Raw genomic sequence first — 25,790 nt, 5'->3', positions numbered from 1 at the left:
GCCCATAACAGGTTCCTCCTGTGACTCTTGTTTAGTGTCAGGCTAGTTTTTCAGAAAAGACAGAGAACCAGATTCAGTCAATCTTCTGCACAGTTTCAGGCAGGCAGATTCCGAAAAGAGTGAGATCGTTTTTTCAACAAGGTCATCTCTATATAGCTGGATACAAACCATAGGCTTTTTACTCTGTCATCCCTCACACCAGCCAGATATGAGCCACATCACTCCCTAACCTCTCTTGCTTACGTCTGGATCCAAAATACTGCAGGGTGGCCGTGATGAAGAATTTTAATTTGGATGCTGCACTGGATTATTCTATCAAAAAACCCAAATGTCATGGGTCAACCATATTTTCATATAGCTGACTGATAGCATGGGCAAAGTATAGAACTATCGGCTCTCCAAGGCAGACTGTCAGTGCAGCTGTAGCTCATGGTGAAGCAGCATCCATTCTTCCAATGAGACCCTACTTCCCATATATATAAAAATTCTTCACCAAACATAATTTTTTAACTTAATTTTTCTGGGGAATCAGATTCTGTGATTAGTGTTCCTAGTGTTGGCCCAAGTGAAAGCGTGTCCTGACTGGTCCTTTTAGGCCAAATGTCCTGCCAAAAGCAAACTAAACAGTGAAGCTATGAAACCCTTGCTATATCCTTCTGTTATCAGAAAATTCAGGCAACATCTTCATTTATGGCATGATCTCCTTTTGTCATTGACATAAACAAGGCTGCCTGCAGGTGATGGGAGCCTAGTCCACAGGCAAGAACAAGTATTGCAACCAGCTGGTTGAGTTTGTTGTTACCTGAGGCCACTTTTTAGTTATTTGCAACTCTGCATTCAGGTGCCTTCCTTCTCTCACAGGACCTGGCTCGGTGGAAGAGTCGTCGAAGGAGTGCTTCACAGGATTTGATTAAAAAGGAGGCTGAGAGAAAGAAAATGGAGAGGTTATTGGCTGGAGACGGAATGAGTGAACGCAGAAAAAGCATCAAAACCTACCGAGAAATCGTGGAGGAGAAGTACGTTGTTTTCCTGCAGTGTAGTGGCATGTCTGAAAATTCTGTGTGCTCCATAGGTGATAGGTAACTGTGGGCAGCCATGCCTGCAAACCTGAGTGGGGGAAAGGGGAGGATGTTGATGGAGCAGAGGAAATGAGGGTGATTTCCAGTGTTAATGTGATGGTTTCTCTTGTGTTGTCTTCCTTGCAGAGAGAGAAGGGAGCGGGAGCTTCACGAGGCGTACAAGAATGCAAAGACACAGGAGGAGGCTGAGAGCATCCTCCAGCAGTACACTGAAAGATTCACTATCAGTGAAGCTGTCCTTGAGCGTCTGCAGATGCCAAAAATTCTGGAAAGAAGCCATTCAGTGGAACCAAATTCCCCACTGAAAGACCCAAATCCTCTGAGATATTTAAGGCAACAGTCACTTCCTGCTCCAAAATTCACTGCCACAATTGAAGCAACCATTGTTCCCACCACTGAACTAGAGCCCAGCAGTTCAACAGGACGCACATCTCCCAGCAAAAATGTCTCCAAGGCTGTGCCTATGCTGACACCCAAGCCTTACTCACAACCCAAAAATACACAGGAAGTTTTAAAGAACTTTAAGGTAGGATACATCACATGCCCCAAAGGCAACCAGGAGGCAAAGAGATCTTGACTAAGCCATCTGAACATATAAATGTTTAATGCAGTTATGTAGAAAATGGTGGTAGCATTCTGATATAAAATTCAGCTTCATGCTCTGTGCTGCCTGGTGTAGTGGTTTCTTCATGTTTACCAGTCTTCATAGAATCTTGACCTCTTCAGACTGAAATATTTGCGCTGGTCATTTTTCCTCAGGCTAAATTTTTTTGGGGAAAGGGGAGATTTAAGAAAGAAGTAAGGCTTTTCCTCAGAAAGTTTTTAGAAAAGAGTATGTGGTCCTGTTTTTTGTTTCTGAACAAAATGGAAGATGCAGGGAGTGTGGAGGCCCTGGCTATTGAAGCAAGACCTGAACTGACTTTTGTGTCAGGGATCTGATTTTTGCCATACCCGAACAAGGGTGTCCCTACTCCTTCAGAGCCAAGAGCCAGCTTGCCCAAAGGTATGCTCTATCTTAAACATGATTCTCAACAAGGATGAATGGGGAAATCGGCTTCATAGGCATAAAGAGAGGATTTAGGTTGTACATGGAAGTTCAGTGAAACAAGTTGGTACTGGGATAGCAGGGTAACTGGAGATTAATGGTGGGAGAGGTGGAGAGGCCCTGTTGGATCACAAGAACTGCAAAGATCATAAGAGTAAAAGAAGTAAGAGAACTTGGATGAAAGCAAGGCTGCTGGGAATAAGTTAGCTGTGACATTTGTGGGAGAAGAGGATAGGAGAATAGGAAACAATATTCTGAAACCAAAAGATGAAATATGAGGAGTGTATCTTTTGACTGGGTGGTTGTGGAGAAAGGGATTAAGATACTAAACCAATGATGGAAAAAGCAAAGAACTGGGATGTATTAAAAATAACTGACCAGAGTAAGTCAAGTTCGAAAACATCTGCTGTTCACAATGCCTGTACTACAATTAGAGCTTACCCAAGTCTCATAGTAGTCATGTTGTGAGCAGTGTGAAACCTAATGGCATGGGTGTCCCCAGCCTCTAGAGTTTGGGTTCCCTTCTGTCTGCCATTGCTCATACTTTGCAAGTGGCATTCACTTGCAGGGCCCTGAAGCCCTGCTGATATCCCAGTAGCACTGCTACCATGCGTATTCAGGTTGTTTATGTTCTAAAAAATAAGTCAGCTTTTTATAGCTGTTGAAAAAAGTATGCTGTGATACATAATTTATTGAAGTCTGTCCCAGCTCATGTGGAAACCACACCCCACCCTAGTTTCCTAGTTGAAACATGAAACTGATAATTCCTGTTTCTCTTATACCTCAGTTGGTATGCCCATAGTTAACTTTTAGGTATCAGTGAATTGTGTATCTTTGGTTTTTTCCTGATCCTTGACACTTTTTTCATCAGAGGACCAAGATATGTGTGTGTTTCACCATAATGTTATTGCATAACTAACTCACATTAAAGAGTTTAGTTTCATGGGAAGAAACTAACCCATGAAGGTTCCTGTGTGCCACGAGCCACCACAAAAAAATCTGTCTGAATCTTGTTCACATGATGTAAAAAATGTGATGTGTCTCAGTAGGAATTATTCCCTAGTACATGTAGCTGCAGCGTTGTTTTCCCTTGAAACACCAGTCTCTCAATGATTCTTTGCTCTGGTGACAATATGTTGACTTCCTCCAGGTCAGAAGGAATGAAGTATGTTTGCTGAACTTTGCAGCCAGGGCATCTGTCCTGCTCATTCAAAAACTTGGTTTTCCTCCTTAATATAAATAGAAAAATGTCTTAGTCTAAACAGAAACACTGAAATGGATGGTGCGGCCTGCCAGTTTTTTCCTGGGCTTTTTATTTTTGAGATCTTTCATAACCTGCCTCTCCAGCAGATAATCCAGCACACAGACCCAGAAGACCTGGGGCTCAGTTCCTGCTCACATTTGTGTTTGGAAATAAACCCTAAGAGAGGTACTGTGTTAAGTGGATTGTGTCAGTATGGAAAGGGAGGGAACATTTTCATCTGAAAAACACTCAGGAGGGCTGAAACAGGTGGTGAAGCTGATTGTGCAAGGGCTAACTGCCTCCACCTTCCTGCATATCTGGAAGAGTTAAGGATGCCCAGCACCTCAGAGATGGTCTCTTAATCATGCTCCTAAAGAACAAGCCTCTGGATGCACATGTACAAGAAGTCAGTGGAAGGAGTTTGCCCTCAGCTTGGTGCTGATGATACAAACTAAGTTGGAGTGCCACTAGTGAGGTATCCAAGCTGTTCACTCAGTAAGTAAGGCAGGATCTCTGTGCACAGAATAGCAAAGCCTTCCTTACTGCTCACACCTGCTGACAGGCCTGTAAACAAACATCTGTGCTGTGGCCAGGCAGGAGCAATGTGGTGGTACTGAGACCTGGTCCTCTCCTGGTCTCTCTCCACCTGGACCCTCTTGAGATGAATGGCTAGTGAGTTCTCTGTTGCAAGACTTTTCCTGTATGCTTCTACAAGGAGCCCTTCAAATAGAAGGGAGTCTTTACATGCCACCTCCATTCTGAAATTCCAGTATAAAAGTGCCAAGAAGTTGTATCAGTGCAGAGGACGAAGCCAGCTTGACCCTGAGAAAAAAAAGGTAGTTAAACTGTTTCCACACTCCCCTTTTCAAGCAGATTGCCTGAAGTAAATTTTTGGGAAAACACCTAATCTATTTGATTGCCTTATGGAGAGAGTGAAATGGCCAGTTTTATTTGCTGGTGCCTTGATTCCCTATTATGAACAATAAAGAAACAAGTGGATGAACTCTGCTGCTCCTGTCTCTTCAAAGTTCACATGACAGTGCTTCAAAAAAGCACAGACTGCTAATACTGTGGTGAGGTCATTGAGGTACATAAGCAGTTCATCAGCATAATTAGTCCTGGAGAACCTAGTTGGCTCTTGCATACGGCAATGCAAAACTCAGCAGTTTTGGTGGTCTAAATTTAACACAAAAATTGATCTTTTTAAAACATCCTTTGATCTGTTATGCACACAAAGGGTGTCTGTATGTTACTGAGAGAATGGAATGTGAGAAACCAGGAAATCCAGAAAAATTATTTCCTTGTGTCTGTGTTTTGTTTATGAGCCCCCTAGGGTCATAGGTTCTTCTTCTGTTTTGGCCTGTTGAATGAAATATGTGCTTGGCTTCATCCCACACTGATAACACAGACTGTATAAATGATTGTAGTATCACGCTGAACTCCTGATTTCCTGAATTCCTTTGAATGCTACTTGTCTCAGCATATTTATTTAACTGTATTCTGCAGGTAGATGGAAAAGTCAGCATGAATGGAGAAAATGTCAACGGCATGGAAGAAAAGGATAAAGAATGTACAACAGTAATATTTACTCCTTCACCAACCAGATCTCTGAAATTTGATGGAGTAGCCAGAGGGGACAAGCCCCCGGTAGAGTTGAAGAAGGACCCCCCAAGTGTTGAGCTCAGTTTACAGAGGCCTGCCACTCAGAGTGTGCACAAAGAGCCAACAGTAAGACCAACACGAACAAAACAGCCTTACTTTCTTTGCCAATTTTCTGTCTCATGATGTGTTTAATCACTAACTAATGATACCCAAGTGCCTGTGTTTGCCTTCTTTCAAAAGGGTGTGTCCAGACCTGGAAAAAACTATAAACAAAACCCCAAATCCTTTGTAAATTAAAGGCTTCTTCCTTTTGTATGTGGGTAAAAAAAATAGGAGGGTAAGATTAAAAAACCTTTTTGCAGCCACTGGGGATTTTGGGGAGATTTCTTTTTTTTTTTTGTCTTTTTGTTGTTGTTGTTTTGGGTTTTTTTCCAGATGTCATGCAACTGGTAAGCATGCTTTAAATGTGCTGGGCCAGGGAGAAATTGATTCAGTGTCCCAGCCATTGTGCAGGTTTATTCAGCACTTCTCCTAATGTAAGCTGATTAGATCAGCAACATAATTGGACTGTGTGAGCCATTATAATTAGTCTCAGTTTTCAGTTTTCAAAAGAGGATGTGGATGTGCTGGCAGTTTTGAGCATTTGGTTTTCATTCCCCTCTCAGAAACATTAGAAAAGGGGATAAGCTATTGAAATGCTCAGAGGGGCCAACATGCTTCTTAACTGCCTTATCAGAGAAACAAATTAATTTTACCTTTTCATCTTTCTTTCCCCCTCTTCCCAAGAGAAAAAGGCAGGAGTAAAATTAGAGCACATCACAGCAGGCATCTAGATGCTACAAAACTGTAATAAAACTAGATAGCAAAAATAAAACAAGAAATAAGGAGAGGATTGCAAAGAGAGCGTGTAAAAGGGCTGCAAGCAAGTGACAGCAGAGGGAATTCTCACCATTTTTTCTGTGTAACAACAAAGAGAATTTGAGATGTGGTGAGAGTTGTAGTATGATAATTTTTTCTTTCATCTCAGATTTCATCCAGCCATTGGCCAGATGGATAAAAGGGAGCAGGCAAAGATCTGTCCTGGGGCATGATGGCTCATTCATGAGAAAGGGTTTGTGTTTTATTCCCCTGCTTAATGCTGGTCTCTAGCTATGGACAACCAAACCATGGAGCCTGCAGCAATCATGGGGACTGGGGTGTGCCATGAGCACAGACTTGATCCTGTCAGAGAGATCTGGTATTGAGTCAAAAGTGAATGATTTGCAGGGAGAGCAGAGCTGAGGCTGCTTCTGTCACAACAATTTGATTGTGAGGGAAAAGCCAGGTAAGCATTACATCTGTTGCAGAAGAGCAGGTAATGGGAGTGTTTGGAGAATAAAGAACCTCAGCTTGCTGGAGATTAGAAGTTCAATGACAATCAGAAAAGTAACCTAGTGAAAGTGTTAATGTCTCCTTTTTTAGGATTTTCAGGCCTAGTTAGAGTTATGAAGAAACTCAGCAGCAGAAGTCACTGTCAGTTCTTGAGTGTGCTTGTATCTGTTTGATGCCCTCTCATCCTCCCCTTTCTACGGCTTTGAGGATGAAATGGACAGCTGAATGCAAATTTTTCTGTGTGTCTGGTTTCTCCTTCCAATTCTTAGCTCTTGTGGTGATACTGCAAAGGAGGCAGAAGACTTTGACTCCTCAGATTCCATGTGACTCTTGACTTTTATAGAATAGCTCCTGCTTTGTAAGCTTGAATGCGCTTGATGATGCCTACAAGAGAGAATGTATGTGCCAAAATGGTGCTAGTGACAGAGTGTCTGTGCTCTAACTACAACTTTTATATCACTAGCCTCACAATTCCATCAGCAATGTGACTTGGTAGTGCAAATCATCATAATTACCCTTGGCACTTCAGCTTCATGCAAAGGTCTGTGTATTAAGCATGTCAAAGGCAGAGCAAGGAGAGCAGACTACTTTGAAGGGGATCTTCCATGGAAAAACAGGTGGAATGCACTGAAAGTGATGAGAGAGAAGAGAAGGAGATCTGCCTGTGGCTGGAAGGGAATTTGGCAGCCTATAATAAGACTTCCGGTTCTATTTCTTCTGGATGTTTACTTCTCTTTACCCAGATGCTTCTTTGTAATTTTCCAGGTTTCCATGCCTCATACAAAGGCATGAGCAGTAACTTGGCTATTGAGCATACAGGACACAACACTACCAACAACTTGCTTTGTTGATGCCAGGTTACAGAGATGGGGCATGGTACTGATGCTTGGCTTCTTTGCTAAGGGACACAGACAAGCACAGCTTGATATAGATGTAATTGGTCTGGAGCCTTATCTGCAAGAACTGGACAGCTACCTTGGACTCACTTCACTCAGCCTCCTCCCTGTACTTATTTTACTTTGGACTTTGGACAACTAACACAATGTCAGCCTCATCTGCATACCCTGAAAGGCTAAACTGCTCTTTGAAGGATATAACCCTTCCTAGGAAGGCTGAGAATCCAGATTAGGAAAGGTAAAATCGTGCTGGGCATGTCCCACTCCCCATAAAACAAGACCTCTTTCTCAGTAGGATACTGCATCTAGCAGTCACTGCCAGAATTCCAGAAGGGAAAAAGAGTTTTGATGTTTGCTCCAGGGATGGGACTTCCAATCTACACATTCTTAGAAGTAAGGAAGCCTTCTGAAAGCCTCCATTATCACCTCCCACAAAAAAAAACAGGGATGTAGCCTTAACCCTTCTGATGTTCTAGAAGAGGAGGAGAAAATGACAGAAACAGGCATAGAAAAGCAGCTGAGATGAAGAAGAGCTGTCTAGAGTGGAAGAAATCACTAAAGCTCTTTTGTCTTGAGAAAACTTCTACAAATTAAGCATATTTTCAAAGCCATTTCTAAACTTGCTTTCATTGTGTTTATTTGTATATTTTATTGATTCAGTTCTTGTTAGCTTCCCATGCTTTGAATAAGATTCACAGGCAATAGTTCCTCTGTTAAGAAATGTGAGTCAGGGGTTTGTTTTTTCACCCTCTAGTTGCATGTAGATTTGGTTGGTTTTGTGTCTTGTTCATTCATTTTCTGCTCCAGGTCTCTGTTGTGAAATATATATTTCTTTTCATATGTACCTTACCTATGGCACTCCTGTCCTCCCTTCTGATTCTCTTCCTGTTCTTTACATGTCCCTTCCTCCTCCTCCATCCCTCGCAGGGCTGCTCCGCTGCTGTTTCAGTTCATCTGTCAAATGGACCAGTTCTGTCTTCTCTCAGCCTGGCAGGCTTCCCTTTGAAGTCCCTTCTGTAGACTTAGTTTGCATGTCTAGCTGCCCTCAGGCATTGTCTGCAACAGTGGAAGATGCTGTGCAACTGTACTCCAGCAGTGCTTTTGGCCTGGAGTTTATTTAAGTTGCACCACTTAAAGCACTAATACCATTGAGGCTTTTGGGGAGCTAGGGAAGCGCAGAGATCATTTCCTGTGGGTGAGACCTCAATGTCAGTTGTCTTTTTGACAAGAGAAGGACTACATCTATATGTGAATCAAATAATGTTCAGCAGTCAGAGACTGACTGGGAATCTTACGTACATCCTGCCTAAATCTACTGTGAAATGTGATGCAAAGAACTGCAGCAAGTAGGCAGGACAGTAAAGAAAATTATTATCAAAAAATATATCTCTAGAGTATAGTTAGAGTATTAGGTATAGATAGTGTGTTAGTGATTTTACAAGAGTCTTACCTTGGCTTAAAGTAGGTTATGAAATTTTGGCTATGATTAAAGGCTAAAAAGGATAAACAGGAGGAAAATATCCCACTGGTGTTTGTGGAGAAATGTGGTGCTGTGAGGGGTGGTAGGTAAAGCATACCTATACCTCTCAATGCAGTTAGAAAAACTGGGGCACAAGTCCAAAAACTGATCAACCACTGGTAATACCAGCAATATTGTGAAAATCATCTCTTCATCCTGGTCCTCCTACCTGTCAGCCATTTAGGCTGTTTTCTTCCCATTATACAGAATAGTGATGGACACTACAAATGCTGAGAAGTTGTATCTGCTAGTTCTTTGAATCAGAAGTTGGCAAAGTAAATGTTTTGTTTTAGAACAGTTTTTGTGCAGATTTTAGTGTAGGGGAATTAATTTGTCAGTAAGTAAGTAACATCACTTTATTTTAACCAATCTTTATGTGAGCACTTAGAAATCATTGGCTTTCTATAGCTCTAATTATAACTTTGCTCTGATCAACCAAAAAAAAATAAATATAGGCAGCAACCTAAAAAAGATCAGGGTGAGGTGGTGGTGGTGGGGAGAGACAGCTTTCTTTTAATTTTTCTCTAGCTAGCTTAAACTTGTCCATTTCTACTCACTGCATGCTTGGCACAAAATGCACTTGTTTTCTATATCCAAGTAACACTCTCCTTCATGTTGAAAAATTCACTGATTGAACTGAGATTAAAGTATAAGCTTTCTTGTGGTTGAGGATTGTTGGCCAAGCTACAGGAGAGCAGGGCTGAAATCCTGGTTTGTACATATCCAGTATGGCAAGTCTTTGTTCTTTGATTCATTATGAGAAACACTCAGAGTAAGTCTGTCTGTTCCAGATTGACAGCCTTGCCTTGAACCACACATGAAAAGATGCGCGGAGGGCTGGACTACCCAAAGGGAAAAAGGTGTAGGATGAGAACTGCGAGCAGCAAAGCTTCAAAGTAGCTAGAAGGGAACTCTGCTCAGTATTTGGTTATGAACATATAACATGCCTATCTCCTGTCCTTCCGCCAGCCATGTACGTTTCAGTGTCTGTCAGTGAAAGAAGATAATTTTGCACCTCAGTTGAGCAGTAATAACTCCAATGACTATCAGGAATACTTCACACTTTCTCGCAACATTTTCAAGAGTTCTCTGTCAGTTACTGATTACCCTGATCTTTTGTTGTAAATAGCTGGCCTGAGTATAGCATTATGTAGCTGGCAGATGATTTAACCTGTGCTCTGGCTGTAGTACTATATCTGGCATAGCATGCAAGAAACTAAGCTGTGGTAGCCCAAAGTTATGACATCATTATCACTCACATCAGTTGCCAACATTAATTTTGATGAGGAAGTCTTTGTACAAAAATTTTGAGTAGAATTCGAATCACAGAAGTTTTGTGATTTGTCAGACAATTTCTAGATGTGGCTATTGATGTTGCAACCAATTTAATTCCTGAATGGTTTTACAGAATTTAAATTGTAGTTTTAATCTGATTCTTTCTGATATCTCTGCATTCTCATTGTTTCTAGACAGCTTGTTTTGTCCTGTTTTCATAGAAAGTACAATAACAATATTTCACATTATTTTGTCTGCAAGCAGTGTTAACTGAGCTATGTTTCAATTTAATTTACAAGAAGGATTAATAAAGTTCTACTGTAACTTCCTTTGGAGTTTGTATTCTTGCAGAAGTTGTGATATTTTGTGTGGTAGGTATTTCTGGTTATTGTATTTTTAGGGTTTGATTAAGGGTGTAAAGTTCTGCCACAGCAGTAGTCAATATGGCCATTTCTGGCTTGTATGGTCTTAAAAAAATTCTTGGACTGATATTCTAGTTTATGTGATAAAAAATCCCATCTGCAAAAACTGAACTAATTTATTTTCATTTTCACATTTTTTTGGGAACACTTTATGCTTGTGCTTGTGTCTTTGTTAAATGGATACTTTGTTTAGCAGAACACCAGTGTTGCTTCGTCCTCGCTACTGATGTGCTCATAACCACAACTGCCATCGCAATATTTAACTTTTCATCATGAATTAAGGTTAAATCAATTAAGATTTGCTTTAACTCCCGGGCATCCAGATGCATGGGGTAATAAAAACACCTGTCCAAGTAGACAGCATTCTTCAGTTTTTAGACGTCTTAGTAGGACGGTCTCGACACCAGACTGATATGTGGGCAGAGATAATCAGAGCCCCCTTGCACTGAGGTTTTTCATACTCCTCTTGAAGGCTTCATTGCTTGTGGTGGTGGTGTGTGACCTGCTGCACATCCTATGTTTGGAATGGCTCTGTGGCCTGCAGAAAGAGACCTCTTCCCACACAAACACATATGACAGAAGGGTGCTGAGAGGCTACCCAGTCCTTCATCCCAAGGCATGAGATCTCCTCAGAAAACTGAATCACCTCAGAAATGTCACTCACTAGGTTACTGAGTCTTTCAGTCAAAATACAGTCCTCTTAGGTATAAAGAAATGTATGCCTTTTTTTTTATGTTCAGTGATAACATCATCATCTGATTACAAATATTTATGAAATGTGAAGTGTGATAGTCTGTGGTAGAAAAGATATTTTATCAATAGTATCAGCACAAGAATTTTCTTAAGTGTATCATATACCTGTGGATAAAATACTGGATAATAGTACATTAACTTGGTATTATAAATAGAATTAAATTTAGTGGAAATAAGAGAGTTCCCCAGTGAAGTTGACTTAATTTTTTTATAAATTAGTTATTAATCAGTTTTATATTTTTAGCTGTATGTCACTAGCATTTAATTGCTCAGCAGAGAGAGGAGAAAGAGTCAAGTCTCGTGAGCAGGAACAGAACTTCTGCAGCATGTCATTGGAAAGTCAGGTTTCCTGCAGCAAGTAGTAGCTCTTTTTTTCTATAAATAACATCTATGTCTACACCTGGTTCGACCTCCTGGATATAGCCTATGGGTAGGTTTGGTTTTTGTGCTTGTGAAGGACAGCTGCATGACAGCACCATGTTCAGATTCCTGAGGTAACTCTAGACCCAGAGGTGATACAAGTGCATCGTGTCTGTGCATCATGCATCACTGCAGCATTCACTGAGCAACAGTGAATTTTATCCCCTTGGAGAGGCCATTGTGGCTGTGCTCTTTCTCCAACAGCAGCTGACATCAGCAATTGACTTTCGTGGGTATAATAGTTCACACTTCCTCTATTGGCCTTGGGAATACAACAGTTTATAGCTTTAAAGCCCCTGAGGTGAAAATTAAGGTAGAATGTATTTATTTATTTCAATTTTTCAATTTGGACAGTTCCTTTTTGATAGTGAAGGGTGAATTCCATTGTTTTACCAAAAATATTTTCAATCTAAAAATTAATCATTGAATCTACAACAGTTTCTTTGGGAGACTTGTGGTTTGGACCAGTGGGTGTGGAGCCTCCTGCTTTTCCATGTGAAAACTACCTTGTTTAGGGCAAATCCTAACTCTCAATAATAGCCATTTTTTTAGGTTTAACAGTTTTGTAGGTTGTAGAATGACAGAATAATTCAGGTTGTAGGTCTCTAGCTGAGTCTGCTGCTTAAAACAGGATCAGACTTGAGATCAGAACAGGTCACTAAGGGCTTGATCATTCAAATCTTGGAAACTTCTGAGGACAGATATGGCATGACCTATCTGGCTAGCCTGTTGTACTGGCCTGCCTGTCCTCATGCAGAAAATAAATGCTTTAAGCAGGGTTGGGAAGGATTTCCTGTAGTTTCTCCCCTGGCCACTGTTGTATCAGGAGCCAGAACTGAGGCTGAAGGGGAAATTTTCTTTAGTTGCAGTACAATTCTGCTGGGGCTTTTGCAATGAAAACTCTCAGTGACACACCAGGCTGGTGTCCAGAAGAACTGGAGAAAGAGGTGGGTTATATGAAGGAAAAGAGCAACTAAGTGCTAGAGATAAACCTCTGGGGCACAGGACTTGCAGTCTTTGGAACATTTCCCTGAGGCAGTGTTTTAGCCTGTGCCTCATCTCCAGTGACCATCCCTCCTGAGAGTGTGTGAGACATGGAGGGAGAGATCTGCGCTTCCTTCGCTCTTGGTATAGATGCATTCATTCACGGGTGGATACAGTAGAGACAAAGTCCTGAACTTTCAGTGTTACCTTTGTAGAGACTCTATTTCGCTTTCTGCCTCATCCAGTTCAAGAACTGCTTTTAGGCAAGTGGAAGATGTGTCTCCATGTCTTGCCTGGGCCAGAGGCTGAGTGGCAGAGGTGAGGGTGCCCTGGAAAGTGGCAGCAGTGGCAAGGATGGCAGACAGCCAGCCCCAGCAAGCGCTGCCACTTCTAGAGACTCACGGCTGTGATCTGGCGCCTGTCCTGCTGAGCTTGGCAGCTGCAGGCCCCTTCTCCTGTTCCCAGCGCTGCTGGCTGCCTGCTGGGCTTGCCTGGGTCACTGGCCCTAGCCATGCCCCCACACCAGTCTGCACCATTTCCTTGGAGGGCATCTTCCTAGACATGCTCCTGCCACTCTTGAGAGCGTGTCTCCTTCCAGAGGGGAGACGAGGCAGGGATTCAAAAGCTTTGCCAGAAGTAAAGTTCCCTGGAGCCTTGTGGCGTGTCCACAGGTGTTGACATCCTGTTGGCATTGCCAGCAGATGTCTCCAGTTCTGGAGCTGTGAGAGCCCAGGTCTGTTTTTCATGGGGTGCATTCAGATAAGGGACCATAGGCTCATGTGTCCCTGCAGGGATAGGAAATAGGATCCATACAATAGGTGGAGGTCTGATTCCTGCCTGCAGAAAAGAGGAAATTTCATCAATTTCCTCTTTCGCAGCTGTTAAGAAAATGGAGGAGTGGGAGTAGGACAGGAAAGAGAGTCTACAATAGGCTATTTCTGAAATATGTTACTTTTTATTTCTAGAAGTAGTCCACATTTTTTGTTTTCCTCCATTGAATGTGCCATTTGCTTGATCTTGGATGAATTAGGAGCGCTAGCTATCGGCAATGGCTGATAGCTTTGCTGCAGATTTTTCTTGATTTGCCTTTTGGAAAAGCTGCTGAACAGACAAGCTGAAGTGTTACCCTTGTTTTGACAGTATGGTTTTAACTCTGCAACAGCCCTGTCCAGGTCAGGAAGCTTGCTTTTCAAAGGCATTTAAATTATTGGCTTGATACAGTCTCACCATATTTTTTCAGTCCTCTCTCAATAGTGTTTCAAGTATTTCATTACTTTTAATACCAACTCTGGCTTTTCCCTTCAGATAACAAATTGTTTAGACAACCGTGAAATAAAGGAAGTATTTAATTACTTTGCCACTTTCCAAACCCTAGTATGTGCTATCTATTCACTAATGCATATGTTTTTGTGTTATTCTGGAAGAGGAAACTAGGGGTGAAATGTATGCTTATCTCCAGCTAACACAATCCAAGACATCCTACAGTTTTAAAAGCTTGTAGGAGCTATTCCAAACCAACCACATTAAAGCCTGATGATGAGCAATTTGAAAGGAGATTAAAGCACAGCCATTCAGTACCCAAACGGGCACATATTGCTCTGAAACCTTCTCCCCAATACCCTGCTGAGCTCCACACTGATGTGGTTTGAGCACACTACAAAGGAGCAGCAAGCACTGCCTTGAGGAACTAGCACATACTTTTATTTCCACCGTACTCACTCCATGCTGTGTTCCTCTCTCCAGGCCTCCCCGGTGGAACTGGATGGAGCTGACAGCCTGCAAGCCAAGCCCAGCCCCAGCAGTGAGACACCTGCCCCCTTGGAGTGCCCATCCCCAGGTGGGTGTACTGCTGCCTTCACCCTGCCCCTGCCCGTCCCCAGATGGGTGTGCTGCTGCCCTCACCCTGCCCCTGCCCCTGCCCATCCCCAGGTGGGTGTGCTGCTGCCCTCACCCTGCCCCTGCCCATCCCCAGGTGGGTGTGCTGCTGCCCTCACCCTGCCCCTGCCCATCCCCAGGTGGGTGTGCTGCTGCCCTAACCCTGCCCCTGCCCATCCCCAGGTGGGTGTGCTGCTGCCCTAACCCTGCCCCTGCCCATCCCCAGGTGGGTGTGCTGCTGCCCTAACCCTGCCCCTGCCCATCCCCAGGTGGGTGTGCTGCTGCCCTCACCACTGCCCCTGCCCTTCCTCACTTACGGGCCTGGGTTGAGGCACACCCTGTGTCAGGAATCTGCCAGGAGCATCACCAGCAGTACCAACAGGGCTCATTAGAAAATGCTGCAAATATCAGTAATCTTGACACAAAATGAAATTGTATGTTGTCAGAACTGTCTTTCACTATAGCAGCTTCCCAAGGGATGTGTTAGAGCCCCTGTAGCAGGAGGTTTTTCAAGTGCAAGTGGACAGGGTGCTAGAGAATCTCCCCTAGGCTCTCTTTCCCACAAAAGGCAGGACTAGATGGTCTGTTGAGGTCCTTTCCAGCCTGGGCTGTTCTGTCATTCTGTGGTTGAAATGACGCACCTGAGTTGTCCACTTGACCATTTGAGCAAGTTCCACAGCTTTCTGTTGCCAGAAAGCAGCAAGGCTAGAATCTACCAGTCAGTAATAGTTTCTGTTTGACACATTTTTCCCCTCAAAACATTAAGGAATGGGGAGAAAGAGTAAGAAGGGGCACTTCAGTCTCCATACGGGCTTTAAATGGACAGTATTGTGCAGACTTCTAATTATCTGCCTTAAAGCCTTTATGCATGATTCCTAATCTGGGGAAAGGAATTTGCTGGTAGAATTTTAAGCTGTTTTCCTCAAAAGTGTGTTTCTGAAACACTGTCTTTGAGTAGCCACTTTATTTTCTGTATGCTATTATACTAAGTTTGTGGTATCTTTTTGTTCGTTTTTTTTTAATTAGTCTATCAAATTTCAGCTTGGTATGGGTAAGTAAAAAGTACTATGTCAAGTAGGTGTGTAAATGAGATCTCTGGCTGTAGTTGGTATGTAAGCATAATGCTCCTATTTGTTGGGGATAAATATGACTTAAACAATTGAGCTTTGCCCTCAAACGTCAATGAAGTACCATTCCCCAAAGATTAGAAGCACATGAGCTGTTAGCAAGGGCTCATTAGCTACCTTAATTACTTTGGCTCCTAGATGCCAAAGTACATAGTTTAACAATTTTGGATTGCATCTGGCAGGTAATGTAGAAGGTGTAGTCTTGTAATGAAATGACCAAATTCTCCTCTCAGGAGTCAACAGTGATGAGCTGGTGCTGTCTACAAATCATAAAGGCATCTTGGCTTCAGCTCCCCAGCTGTCAGAAATGCTAAACCTTAAGTATTGACAGCAAATTTTAATATTGTCTGGGAAGGAAAACTGAGATAGCATTGCAAAAATTGAAATGATAAAGTAACATGGAGTTTTCATTATGTGTGCTTTGGAGGGATAGATGGGGTCCAAACTCTGTGAACTTCTTGTAAACAACTTCTTCTGCTGTTCAGTACAAGCCAAACACTTCCATGCTCTGGCGTCTATGCCTCTAATGGTGGGGGAACGGCTCCAGAGGAGGGAGCATCTGCCTTGGCACCAGCAGCTCTTGCCTCTACTTGTGTCCACATTCTTAGTGGAGTTGTAGGCTGCATCTCTTTCTTAGCTTACTCTCCCAGCCTGTCAAAGAGGGCTGTATTCAGAAGCTGCCAATGCTGCTGTGGTTGGAAAAGGGACAGGATCTGAAGTTTCTGCGTTAGGAGGTTGGAGAGATGTCCGAGTGCTTATTCAGTGGCTGAGGTGCTGGTGACTGCTCTGCTTCCAGAGGAGGTATCAGCTGTCAGCAGTCCAGCTGTCAGTCAGCTGTAGACCTCTGTGCTTTTAGTGTCTTCTCCCGGAAACCAGCATCAACTTGTTGGTTTTCTTTAAGAATTAAATGACAACTAGGTTATTCCAGTCCAAGGCTGCCTGTTAGCAGTTTGTTGTCTGATGCTGTCAGTGGAAGTGGTAAGTTTAGTGAAAACAGGCAAGCTGAAATATCCTCCAGTGCTGACACTGAGACCATGTCATATAGCTACTTATCTTTGTAACATCTTAAGGTAGGATTCATCACATAACTTCAGTAAAGAAATCTTAGCTCAGTAGGCCCATTGTAGGTTACAGCTCATCTCAGCCAGAGGAGTGCCTGAAATAAAAGTTTGTGTGACTCTTTCCAAATTACTTCTACACTGATTTTGTTGACCATGAAGGATGCCCTATGATGCCCAAGTCAAATGTAAGCACATAAATTTTGATAGGTGAATTTCATTATTTGAGTCTTGTCTTCTCTGAGAGATTAATTTTTCCTGTATTAAAGAAAAAAAGTTTATTTTTGCAAAACATTCAGTATATTCAGTAAGAAATTGGACTGTAAGAAATAGGTGTATGTTTTATTTGAAAAAGCACCTTAACCTTGCAACATTATCTCTTATATGTGTGGCTTGGGTTTAGATCAAAAGCAATTCAAGTCAACTGCAGCTTGTGCCAGCCCTGTTGTGAAGAGATTAGAATTTCTTCCCAGTCCTGTCCCTTCAGAGGAAACTGCTTCAAGCAAGAAAGATGTGAAGAAAGCTGAAACAGAGCAACAGAAGGAAGCAGCACTCCCTCCTACACAGGAGGTATGTACAGGCAAGAAAAAGAGGGAAAACAAACAAAACAAAACAAAAAACCACCAACAAAAGAGAAAGATCTTACGCAGGAATGTTTATTGTGTAAATTGGTATTTTTCTCCATGAAATGTCACTTCAGGAGTTCATTCAAAACATGACCCTGAAGGACTGTTTCAACTGCCAAATCATGTGGTCATCAGAGAGTTCCCCATCAAAAGGAACTCCTCAGGGTCTGCTTGTAAACTGATGAGACTAGAAATGACAACTTAACCTACAAACCCCAGTCCCACCACCTATTGGGAGGGCAGAGTATCCAGAAGGTGTAGACAGTGGAGCTTGTCCTCTTAGTCGTCTTGAAGTGCTGAGCAAGTGCTGGTGGTGGCAGAGGTAACAAATGGCTGTGACCATACTGCTCTTTTGGGTAAGTTAGATGTTGGTTTGTTAGATGTTGTTGGAGAAATGACTTTGGTGTGCTGGGCAGTGTGAATGTCACCAGGAAACAGTTACTTACAGGACTTCAGTATTGCAATTCCCTGTTGTCATTCTGGACATGGGGGCTTTATCTTTGATAATGTTGTTTCAGAAAATAAATAGAAAAGGTTTAAGCCTTTGATTGAACCTGTTGCTTTTTAATGCTTTTTTCTGCTCCCAAATGTCTGAACAGGTGATTAAAGCAAAAGCCCTGGAAGAAAAGGGGAGTGTAGTGCTGCCATTTTTGAAGAAACTACCTGAAACCAGCCAAGTTACTCTGCATAACTCTGGTCTACAAGGTGAGAAAAAAGCATTTGGAAAACTCAGCAGACAGTAGTTGAATATGGGCATGTGGTGTTCAGGGAGATGTGCCTAGTCCATGACTTGGACAGTTTTGGTGCTAAAACAGTTATTTTCTAGTTTCATTGACTGATATTGGTAGTGTGGCTTCTGTGATGAAAAGGACTCTTCTGGCTATTACTCTTAAACACAACAGCAGAAATTTGACACACAGAGGGAGAGTCCTAACTTGCATTTGGCCTAGCAGTAAAGGCTGTATTATGTCAATGAGTATTTCATACTGAGGCTCAAAGATGAAAATGACTTAGCAATTGGCTTTATCTCACAATAAAATTTTCTGGAGATAAATTCTGCACTCAGCTGCTCTTGTGGAGCTCCTTTTTGTAGATGAACAATATAAATATCTGACCATATACTTGAATTTGACTACTGCCTAACACAAGTTCTTGCAATGCAGAACCTGTTTTTCCCTTGCCTTTATGACTAAGTTTTTCTTGAGACTAATAATGATTGGTAGTTTGATTTTATATTTATTTTAAATATACATATATGTAGGTATTGTAGAAGAAAGAGAGAAAAATCAACTGAGGTTTTTTTCTCCATAAGAACTTCCTAGGTTGTTAAGCTATAGGTGATATAGTGATTAGCCTAATGTTTTCAAGGTTAAAACTGCTGAAGATGATCCACTTTGAAAAAACTGAAGAGGGGCTTTTTACAAAGCCATGTAGTAATAGGACAAGGAATAAAAACTTTAACCTGAAAGAGAGTAGATTTAGATTAGGTATTAGGAAGAAATTCTTTACAATGAGTGTGGTGAGGCACTGGAACGGGTTGCAAAGAGAAGTTGTAGTTGCCCCTTCCCTGGAAGCATTCAAAGCTGGTCTGGATGGAACTTTGAGCAATCTGATCCAGTGGATACTGTCCCAGGCCATGGCAGAGGGAATTGAAATTAGATGATCTTTAAGGTTCATTCCAACCCAAACCACGCTATGATTGTCTAAATAGGAATGGAATTCTCACTTTTTTTAGTGGGTATATGCTACCCAAGCAGACTTTGTGTACAGTATCATTTTATGTAGAGCAAATCAAACTAAATATCAAGTAACAGGTTGTAGGTCTCTTGTCAGTTTTCTGACTGGTGCTGAAACACTTGGCTGCACTCTAGTGTTCACAGCATATAGAGCATCGAAAGGCTCACAAAATCCGTTAAAATCTATATCTGCAATAGGAATGAATGGAAGCACCGTGCAAAGACTCAAAAGGGTAGCTGCCTTTACATCAGTGTGCTAGAGCTCTCATGTAAGTTCAGGTGCCATGAAACAAAAAAATAAAAAGTTGCAAAAATAGTTGCAAAAGTATATTTAAATACAGACAGTCCATGTGATTTTCAGGTCTGTTGTCAATTAGCCACCATGAGCCAAAGCGACTGTAGACAAATCCCTCTCATGGCCAAGGTGGCTCAGGTCTGAGAGTCTGTCATCACCTTTTCACCACACTGTTTCTTGTTTTGTCTCTGTGCCATTGCCTGCAGAGCTGCCCCGCGGGGCCATGGTTCCGCTTAGGGTCCGCAACAACTGGCGGCGCTCACAATTTTTCTCGCAGTCAGGTAAACGCGGCGCTGAGAACAGCTCCAGCCCTTCTGCTGCTCCAGCCAGAGGTGTCTTCAAACACCGGGCTGGGGTGAAAGCTGACGATCATGGGCACTTGTTCTACCTCTTGCTTTCGTAGAAAATATCTATTCCTGCTGCACAGTTGACAAAGAGCTGTTGGGTTGCACATTGTTGTGATGCTCTGGTTTCAGGCACCCAAAAGAAATCCCTTGCCTATAAATACTTTTTTCTTAATTTCTTTTAATCAGTCTAATTTTCAAAGACATTTGGATAGAAAATGGCAATGGTTCTCTTCGTAACTGTGGCTCTTGAATAGTGCAGTCCCATCCTTTTAGCATTGCTGTACTTTTTCCTTCCTTGCACTGAATCACGAAGGGAAAAGTGGATCAAGGTAGGTAAGACTCAGTGTCTGAACACTGCTAACATCTGTGGCCAGAAGTAGATGGCATTAGCTAGTGGTAGATTAGAACCTGATATTAGATAATATTGTGCTCCTCTATACCCAGATAAAAAGTAGTTTTGTTGGTGATGGGTGTAATCTGGTTTTTCTGATTTATTTGCTTGCAATTAGTCCTTGCCTTTGGTTGTGGGAGTAAATAGGAAACTAACATGAAGCTCTTATACACATACAATGTAGATTTATTTACAGGCTGATGAAATTTTGCTATGTTAAATTTAATCTTTCATTGTTCTGTTTTTTTTTTAATAGCTGATTCTGATACTGGTGATAAATCAAATGTGAGTACCTTTTTTATATTATTGTTTGGTTCAGCGATTTGTGTTTAGCAGAAATTATTTTTTTATGCAAACGGTCTTGTAACATCCCTAAATCAGTATGAGAATTTTTTCTCATGGACATGTGAGAGGAAAAGTACAACCCAAATCAAGGCATTGTATGAATCTGGAATTCATGCATTCTCCTCTTATGTGGAGCTAGCTATACTGTATTTGGTTGCTGGAGCCACAATCTCTAAATAATATGTAATTTTAAATTATCCATTGTCTTTTAAATGCATAGAAATGAAAGGACTTCACAATTCTACTGTTTTCCTCAATGAAACAAAAAAACCCAACACACCACAAATGCTACTCTGAAGTACACAGTATTTCACATTCTGTTTGTCATATAGAAATAGATATACTCTCTTCCTATGAGATTCAAATACTACTTATAGTGGAAAGGGATATGACAGCAACTATCTAAACTTGCCTTGACTATAAGGATTTTAAACATATCATGTAATAGGAACCTTAGTGAAGCCTGAGGATTTATTTAATTATGGATAAAAATTCAAAGCATGGTTATAGGCTGTTGTGCTGGCAGACATAAAATGAGAGACTATTTTTTACAACCTAAAGTTGCTTTTCATGTTGTAAAGAAGATGACAGAGAGGCAAAATAAATATGTTCTTTAAATTTGAGTCCCTGGAGGTGGCTCTGTTCAGTGATGCTTAGAGCTTTCTTTAAGACCTTTTCCCCCCCTTCAGTTGAAGTTTCCCAAGACTGACTTTGCATACCAAATGATTCTATTATCATGTGGCTACAAATGGGCAACCCCAAGTGTCAGTGAAGCTAAGAATATTGTCTTCTGAGAGAACCTTAATCTGTTTCTCAATTTCCCATTGTAACATCATCAGCAGAGCTTAATCAGGCACAGTGCAGTTTTCTCTGGTAGCCATTGAAGTGTAGTGTCACAGTCTAATAGCTTGGTTTTCCTTCACGTAAGCGTTTCAATTTTTGGGCCTGGGATCCAGAAGAAGAGCGAAAGCGCCAGGAAAGGTGGCAGCATGAGCAAGAACGCTTGCTTCAGGTAGGGAAGAAACTGTATGTGTTCCACTGTGTGGTTCAGCTGTTGAATTGTCCCTTTGGACAAAAGTTAGGAGTCTTGTGTCATGTTTTCCACATCCTTTGTGGATGCTTGAGCAAATTCTGAATGATAAATGAGCACACACACACATTCTCTGTGATGTAGGCACTCTCATGTCTCCCTTCCCCACTCCATGGAAAGACCAAAAGAACTTGGTCTTGCCATCCAGTGCAGAGTTAAACCAAATATGTAGGACCTGAATTATATTTAAATTATGCTGAGCATAGACTGCAAAGCACTTAATTACTTGGAGCCTCTTTGTCAAGACTGTCTAACCCTGATGCCTATGCAACTCTTCTTTAAAATTATGGTCTTAATAGCTTTTTGTAGAATTCTGCTTTGTTCACAGGTTCTTCTGGGAAAATATCAAGCTAAATTTGGATATGAAAGGACTTGGGTTTGAGAGGGTTTTGTGAGAGAGGGAAATATCTTCAAGACAATCATTAGTTTTGCCTACTGGTAAACTCTTAGAAGTTCTATGTTTGTGTCCTTGGAAGAAATGCAGTGGACATGAGAACCTGAATTACCCAGTCAGTCAGGAGTGTCTTATGAAACTGTGACTAGCTTTGATCCCAAAGTAATCATGTCTTTGTTCCATATAACAGAAGAGCAAACAACTGTCAAAGGATGGAGAATAATGAAATGGGGTTTTTTAATCCTTTAAGAAGGGCTTGTGTATCTCTACACTTTCTTGTGATCACCTAATTTTGCACCTCTTAAAATGGTGTAAAATTCCCATAGTAATTTGTCTGGCACATGTGGGTGTTCTCTCAATAGTAAATGCTTCTCTTCTGGATTAGACAGATGTGGTACAAATCTGAACAGATGTTGGAACTGGTGTAAGAGGGAAATGGAAGTCACCATTCTCTCTATATTCAAACCAGTAATGGCAAACAATTTTAAACACCTCTCTGAGATAATTTTTTGCACAAAACTCTGTGAAAACAATTCTTAAGCAATCTTCAAGGAAGAAAACAAGCTACTTAGCTAATTATAATCTAACTCTCTTGAAACCTTTACACACTATTCATTTATCTTTTAAACTTGTGGAGTTAATCATCATTCGTTAAATTGTATTGGCACATCTCCTAAATTAGTACCAGTATCTGCAAAATCTGCTTATTTATATGCTACTTTGCTGAAGTTTTTAATGTACAACCATTGTTTCAGTGTTTCAGGGTTTGTGAAACATTTTTGAAACTTAATATAGTAAGATAAACAAGGAATTATTAAAATTTTTGAGCATAAACCTAATTTCTGACCAAAGATTTTAAAAATTCTAAGAAATTAAACTTCTTCTAATGTACCAAAAAGTCCTTGAAGTTTGAAAGTGTTAAATGTAAGTCCTAGAAGAAAATGGGCAAAGTGAAAAAGAAGCCTTTTTTTGACACCCATGTATGTTTCCATTTTTTATCCTTTTATTTTATCCTACTTCTCATTAAACCACTCTTAGCAAATTAATTGTTGCTGTGGAGCTACTACAGAATTTACTCTTAATACTGAATGCTCTGAATTTACCTGCATTTGTATCCATGTACAGGAGAAGTACCAGAAGGAGCAGTGCAAGCTGAAAGAGGAATGGGAAAAGGCCCAGAGAGAAGTTGAAGAGGAGGAGCGTAGATACTATGAGGAGGTATAAGGCTCAAAGGAGGAGGTTGTTTTCTGGTTGGTTTTTTTTTTGTATTTAAATGCACCTACTTATGTAACAAAAATAATCATCCCATATCTGGATTAATTAATGAAAGTCCTCTTCAAGGCTGAATTCTGAGGAGGATTGTTTCTCTTAAACACTGCCATAGATGTTGAGGAAAAATATTTAAATATTTGGACAGATATCCTCAGCACCTCCGCATAGGTGGAGGTGTCTAATTGCTGTGCAAGCCTGGTGAGTCAGTGCAGCTGTGTCTGGGCATGCTCAGACTTCCTGCAGGGGCAGAGCCCTGTGTATTTTGGCATGTACTTGGTGCCTAGACTTGGTAGAACTCCAGATGAAATTGTTGTCTGCCTTGGGTTTCATTATGGAGGTATTTTGTGACTGGCCTTTAAATAAAATCCACAGATGTTCAAAGCTTGCAGTTGTAGAATATTAACAATCTCTACGATAGTGGTTTTCTTCTGTTTTATGTAGGTCATTATTGCAGGAAACGGGAAAATATTTATAAGTTTGTCTATACATTATGTAAAGAGATGGTTTCTCATCTGTGCTTGAGGGACATACTTGTGGTCTAAACAAGAATTGTTTTCAACTTTCAGAATAAGTTTCTCATGTACCAAGGGTAATTTCATACTTTCATATTAAACTTAATACACTGGTGTTCTGAGAAACAGTGGTTCCAGGCAAGTGAAATATTTTTTCCTGTTTTGGAAATTCCATCTCAGGGTAAAAGGAATGGAAGTGCAAAACTTTGAAGCAAATTAAAAATTGAGATGCTACGATTATTCTTGGTACCACAAGTTCTTATCTAGCCATCTAAATAGGGCATATAGCCAAATCTTATTTTTCTTATGTGTCTCACAAATTCATAGTTTACATTCTGTATTTTTAACCCCCACTGTCTCCTGATCCTCTTTCTTTAGGAACGCAAGATAATTGAGGATACTGTAGTTCCATTCATTGTTTCTTCAAACTCTGCTGAGCTGCTCTCCTCTTCTTCCTCTACCACTGAAGGAAACAAGACAGTGGTGAGTAAGGCACTGAGGAGTAAGCCATCTTTAGTGCAAATTTTAATCCTTTGCTAAAAGCTGCCAAAGCCTAGGAGCAGTAAGAGTAAAGGTATTCCCTGGGTCCCTTCTCTAGCTGGTGGTACCTCAGAGTGCTATGACTTACAGATTTTCACAAGTGAATAGCTGTATTTCCAAGAAAACTTCTACCATCCCATTTTCAACTAGAGTAGAGAATGATACTTTCTTTCTGCAGCCACCTCTGTTCTTTAACCAGTGCTGTGAAATTTTAATTATCTTCCAAAGCCAACAAAATTTCAATCCGTTTCTCTGAATCCAAAATCTCAAGTGCAAAATAGTATTTTATAGATATATCTCAGATGAGACTGAATCCTACCTCCCCAGTTCTCTTCGTTTTCTCTCCCATCATCCCTCCTAGAAGGCAGCAAAACAAACAGATGAATGTTTATTCTCTGTTTGTTTTTTTTACTCATGCAGCACAGAATGTTTAATTCAATGCATCTAGCATTTAATTAGTGTTTGCAGAGATCAGGAAATTACACCCAGGTGAGACCACAATAAATGTGGGATTCACAGACATAGTTTTCTCTTGCCTAAGGCACCTGCACCCAGTCATCTGCCATTTTCCATTCAACTTCAGGATTAGGAGTACTTATCATTTGGTTCTCCTCTAACTCTTCCTGCCTCCTGTACTCACTCATCCCTGTGCAAAGGCATTGGCCATGGCAAATTTTCCACATGGCTGTGTAGCAGCAACTTCCTTGGTGGAGTTGCTTATGCCAGGACCCTGCCTGCATGCAGAAGTGAAGGATCTCATGCATTGCTTACCCAAGCTCCACAAGCCAGGTATGAGTCACTCCTGTACCACTTTGGAAGTAGGACTGGTGTTGCCCTTTGACGATGCCCAGGGCATGTGAATAATGCATTGCTCTTAGGTAGTGACAACAAGCTGAGGTCACTGACAAAGTCCTCACAAGTCCAATGGGAGACTGTCTAGACTCTCAAAGTAATTCAAGGATTTCTGCCAAAGAGTATGTAATGGAAAGTTTCAGTTTGCTGTCCTTAGCACCATAATTTGTACCTAACTTATTTCATGTTCAGCTTACTCTAACTAGTTGTTGTTTCAGCTAAAGTCTTAATTAAATCTAAAGTTAGCCTTACCAGAGTCAAATGGTTCTACTATATAAATGTGAGATGCTAAAGGTGTGTCAACATGATGTAACTAGGGGCAGCCTGTGCTTTTCCCATGTGTGCACCAATGCCAAATTCAAAGGGAGCTTCTTGTTCCCTCTTCATCTGTCTTCTAGAACTCAACTGATTCAAACAGCTGTCCAGGGGAAGGCAAACAAAAAGAAGTTGCAAAGCAGAAAAAGCTACTCTGGGAGCAGGACAGTATGTCATCTCTGAAAAGCAAGGAAAGTGAATTCTGGCAAGAAAAGAGGAGGTATGTATTAAGCTTAAGCATTTCATAACCTGTGGAGCTTTGTATTCTGTTGGCTTCTGGGATATCACATGTACCCACAACTGATGCTGGAACATGGGCTCAATAAAATATATCCTGATCAATATTCACTGGGCCCACAGACCGATGCACGTGTGGCAGCGCGCAGTGCTAGCTGTGCATATCAGA

The 25,790-nt window shown here is 41.3% G+C and overlaps 1 protein-coding gene across 1 annotated transcript in view; it reads left to right on the top strand.

The window, feature by feature from the left end:
• LIMCH1 (LIM and calponin homology domains 1) overlaps positions 1–25,790 on the top strand; it is a 181,749-nt gene that overhangs the window by 142,957 nt on the left and 13,002 nt on the right. Inside the window, exons 18-29 of the mRNA XM_033060793.2 lie at positions 862–1,016; positions 1,206–1,605; positions 4,874–5,095; positions 14,353–14,446; positions 17,073–17,239; positions 17,895–18,000; positions 19,533–19,607; positions 20,321–20,349; positions 21,338–21,421; positions 23,019–23,111; positions 24,056–24,160; positions 25,468–25,604. Of these exons, the coding sequence (XP_032916684.1) occupies positions 862–1,016; positions 1,206–1,605; positions 4,874–5,095; positions 14,353–14,446; positions 17,073–17,239; positions 17,895–18,000; positions 19,533–19,607; positions 20,321–20,349; positions 21,338–21,421; positions 23,019–23,111; positions 24,056–24,160; positions 25,468–25,604 (1,667 nt within the window). The remainder of the gene's footprint in view (positions 1–861; positions 1,017–1,205; positions 1,606–4,873; positions 5,096–14,352; positions 14,447–17,072; positions 17,240–17,894; positions 18,001–19,532; positions 19,608–20,320; positions 20,350–21,337; positions 21,422–23,018; positions 23,112–24,055; positions 24,161–25,467; positions 25,605–25,790) is intronic.

Source organism: Catharus ustulatus, chromosome 5, assembly GCF_009819885.2.
Source record: "Catharus ustulatus isolate bCatUst1 chromosome 5, bCatUst1.pri.v2, whole genome shotgun sequence".
NCBI classification, from domain to species: Eukaryota; Metazoa; Chordata; class Aves; order Passeriformes; family Turdidae; genus Catharus; species Catharus ustulatus.
Note: the sequence above shows the minus strand (reverse complement) of the source record. Positions and strands in the feature narration are given on the sequence as shown.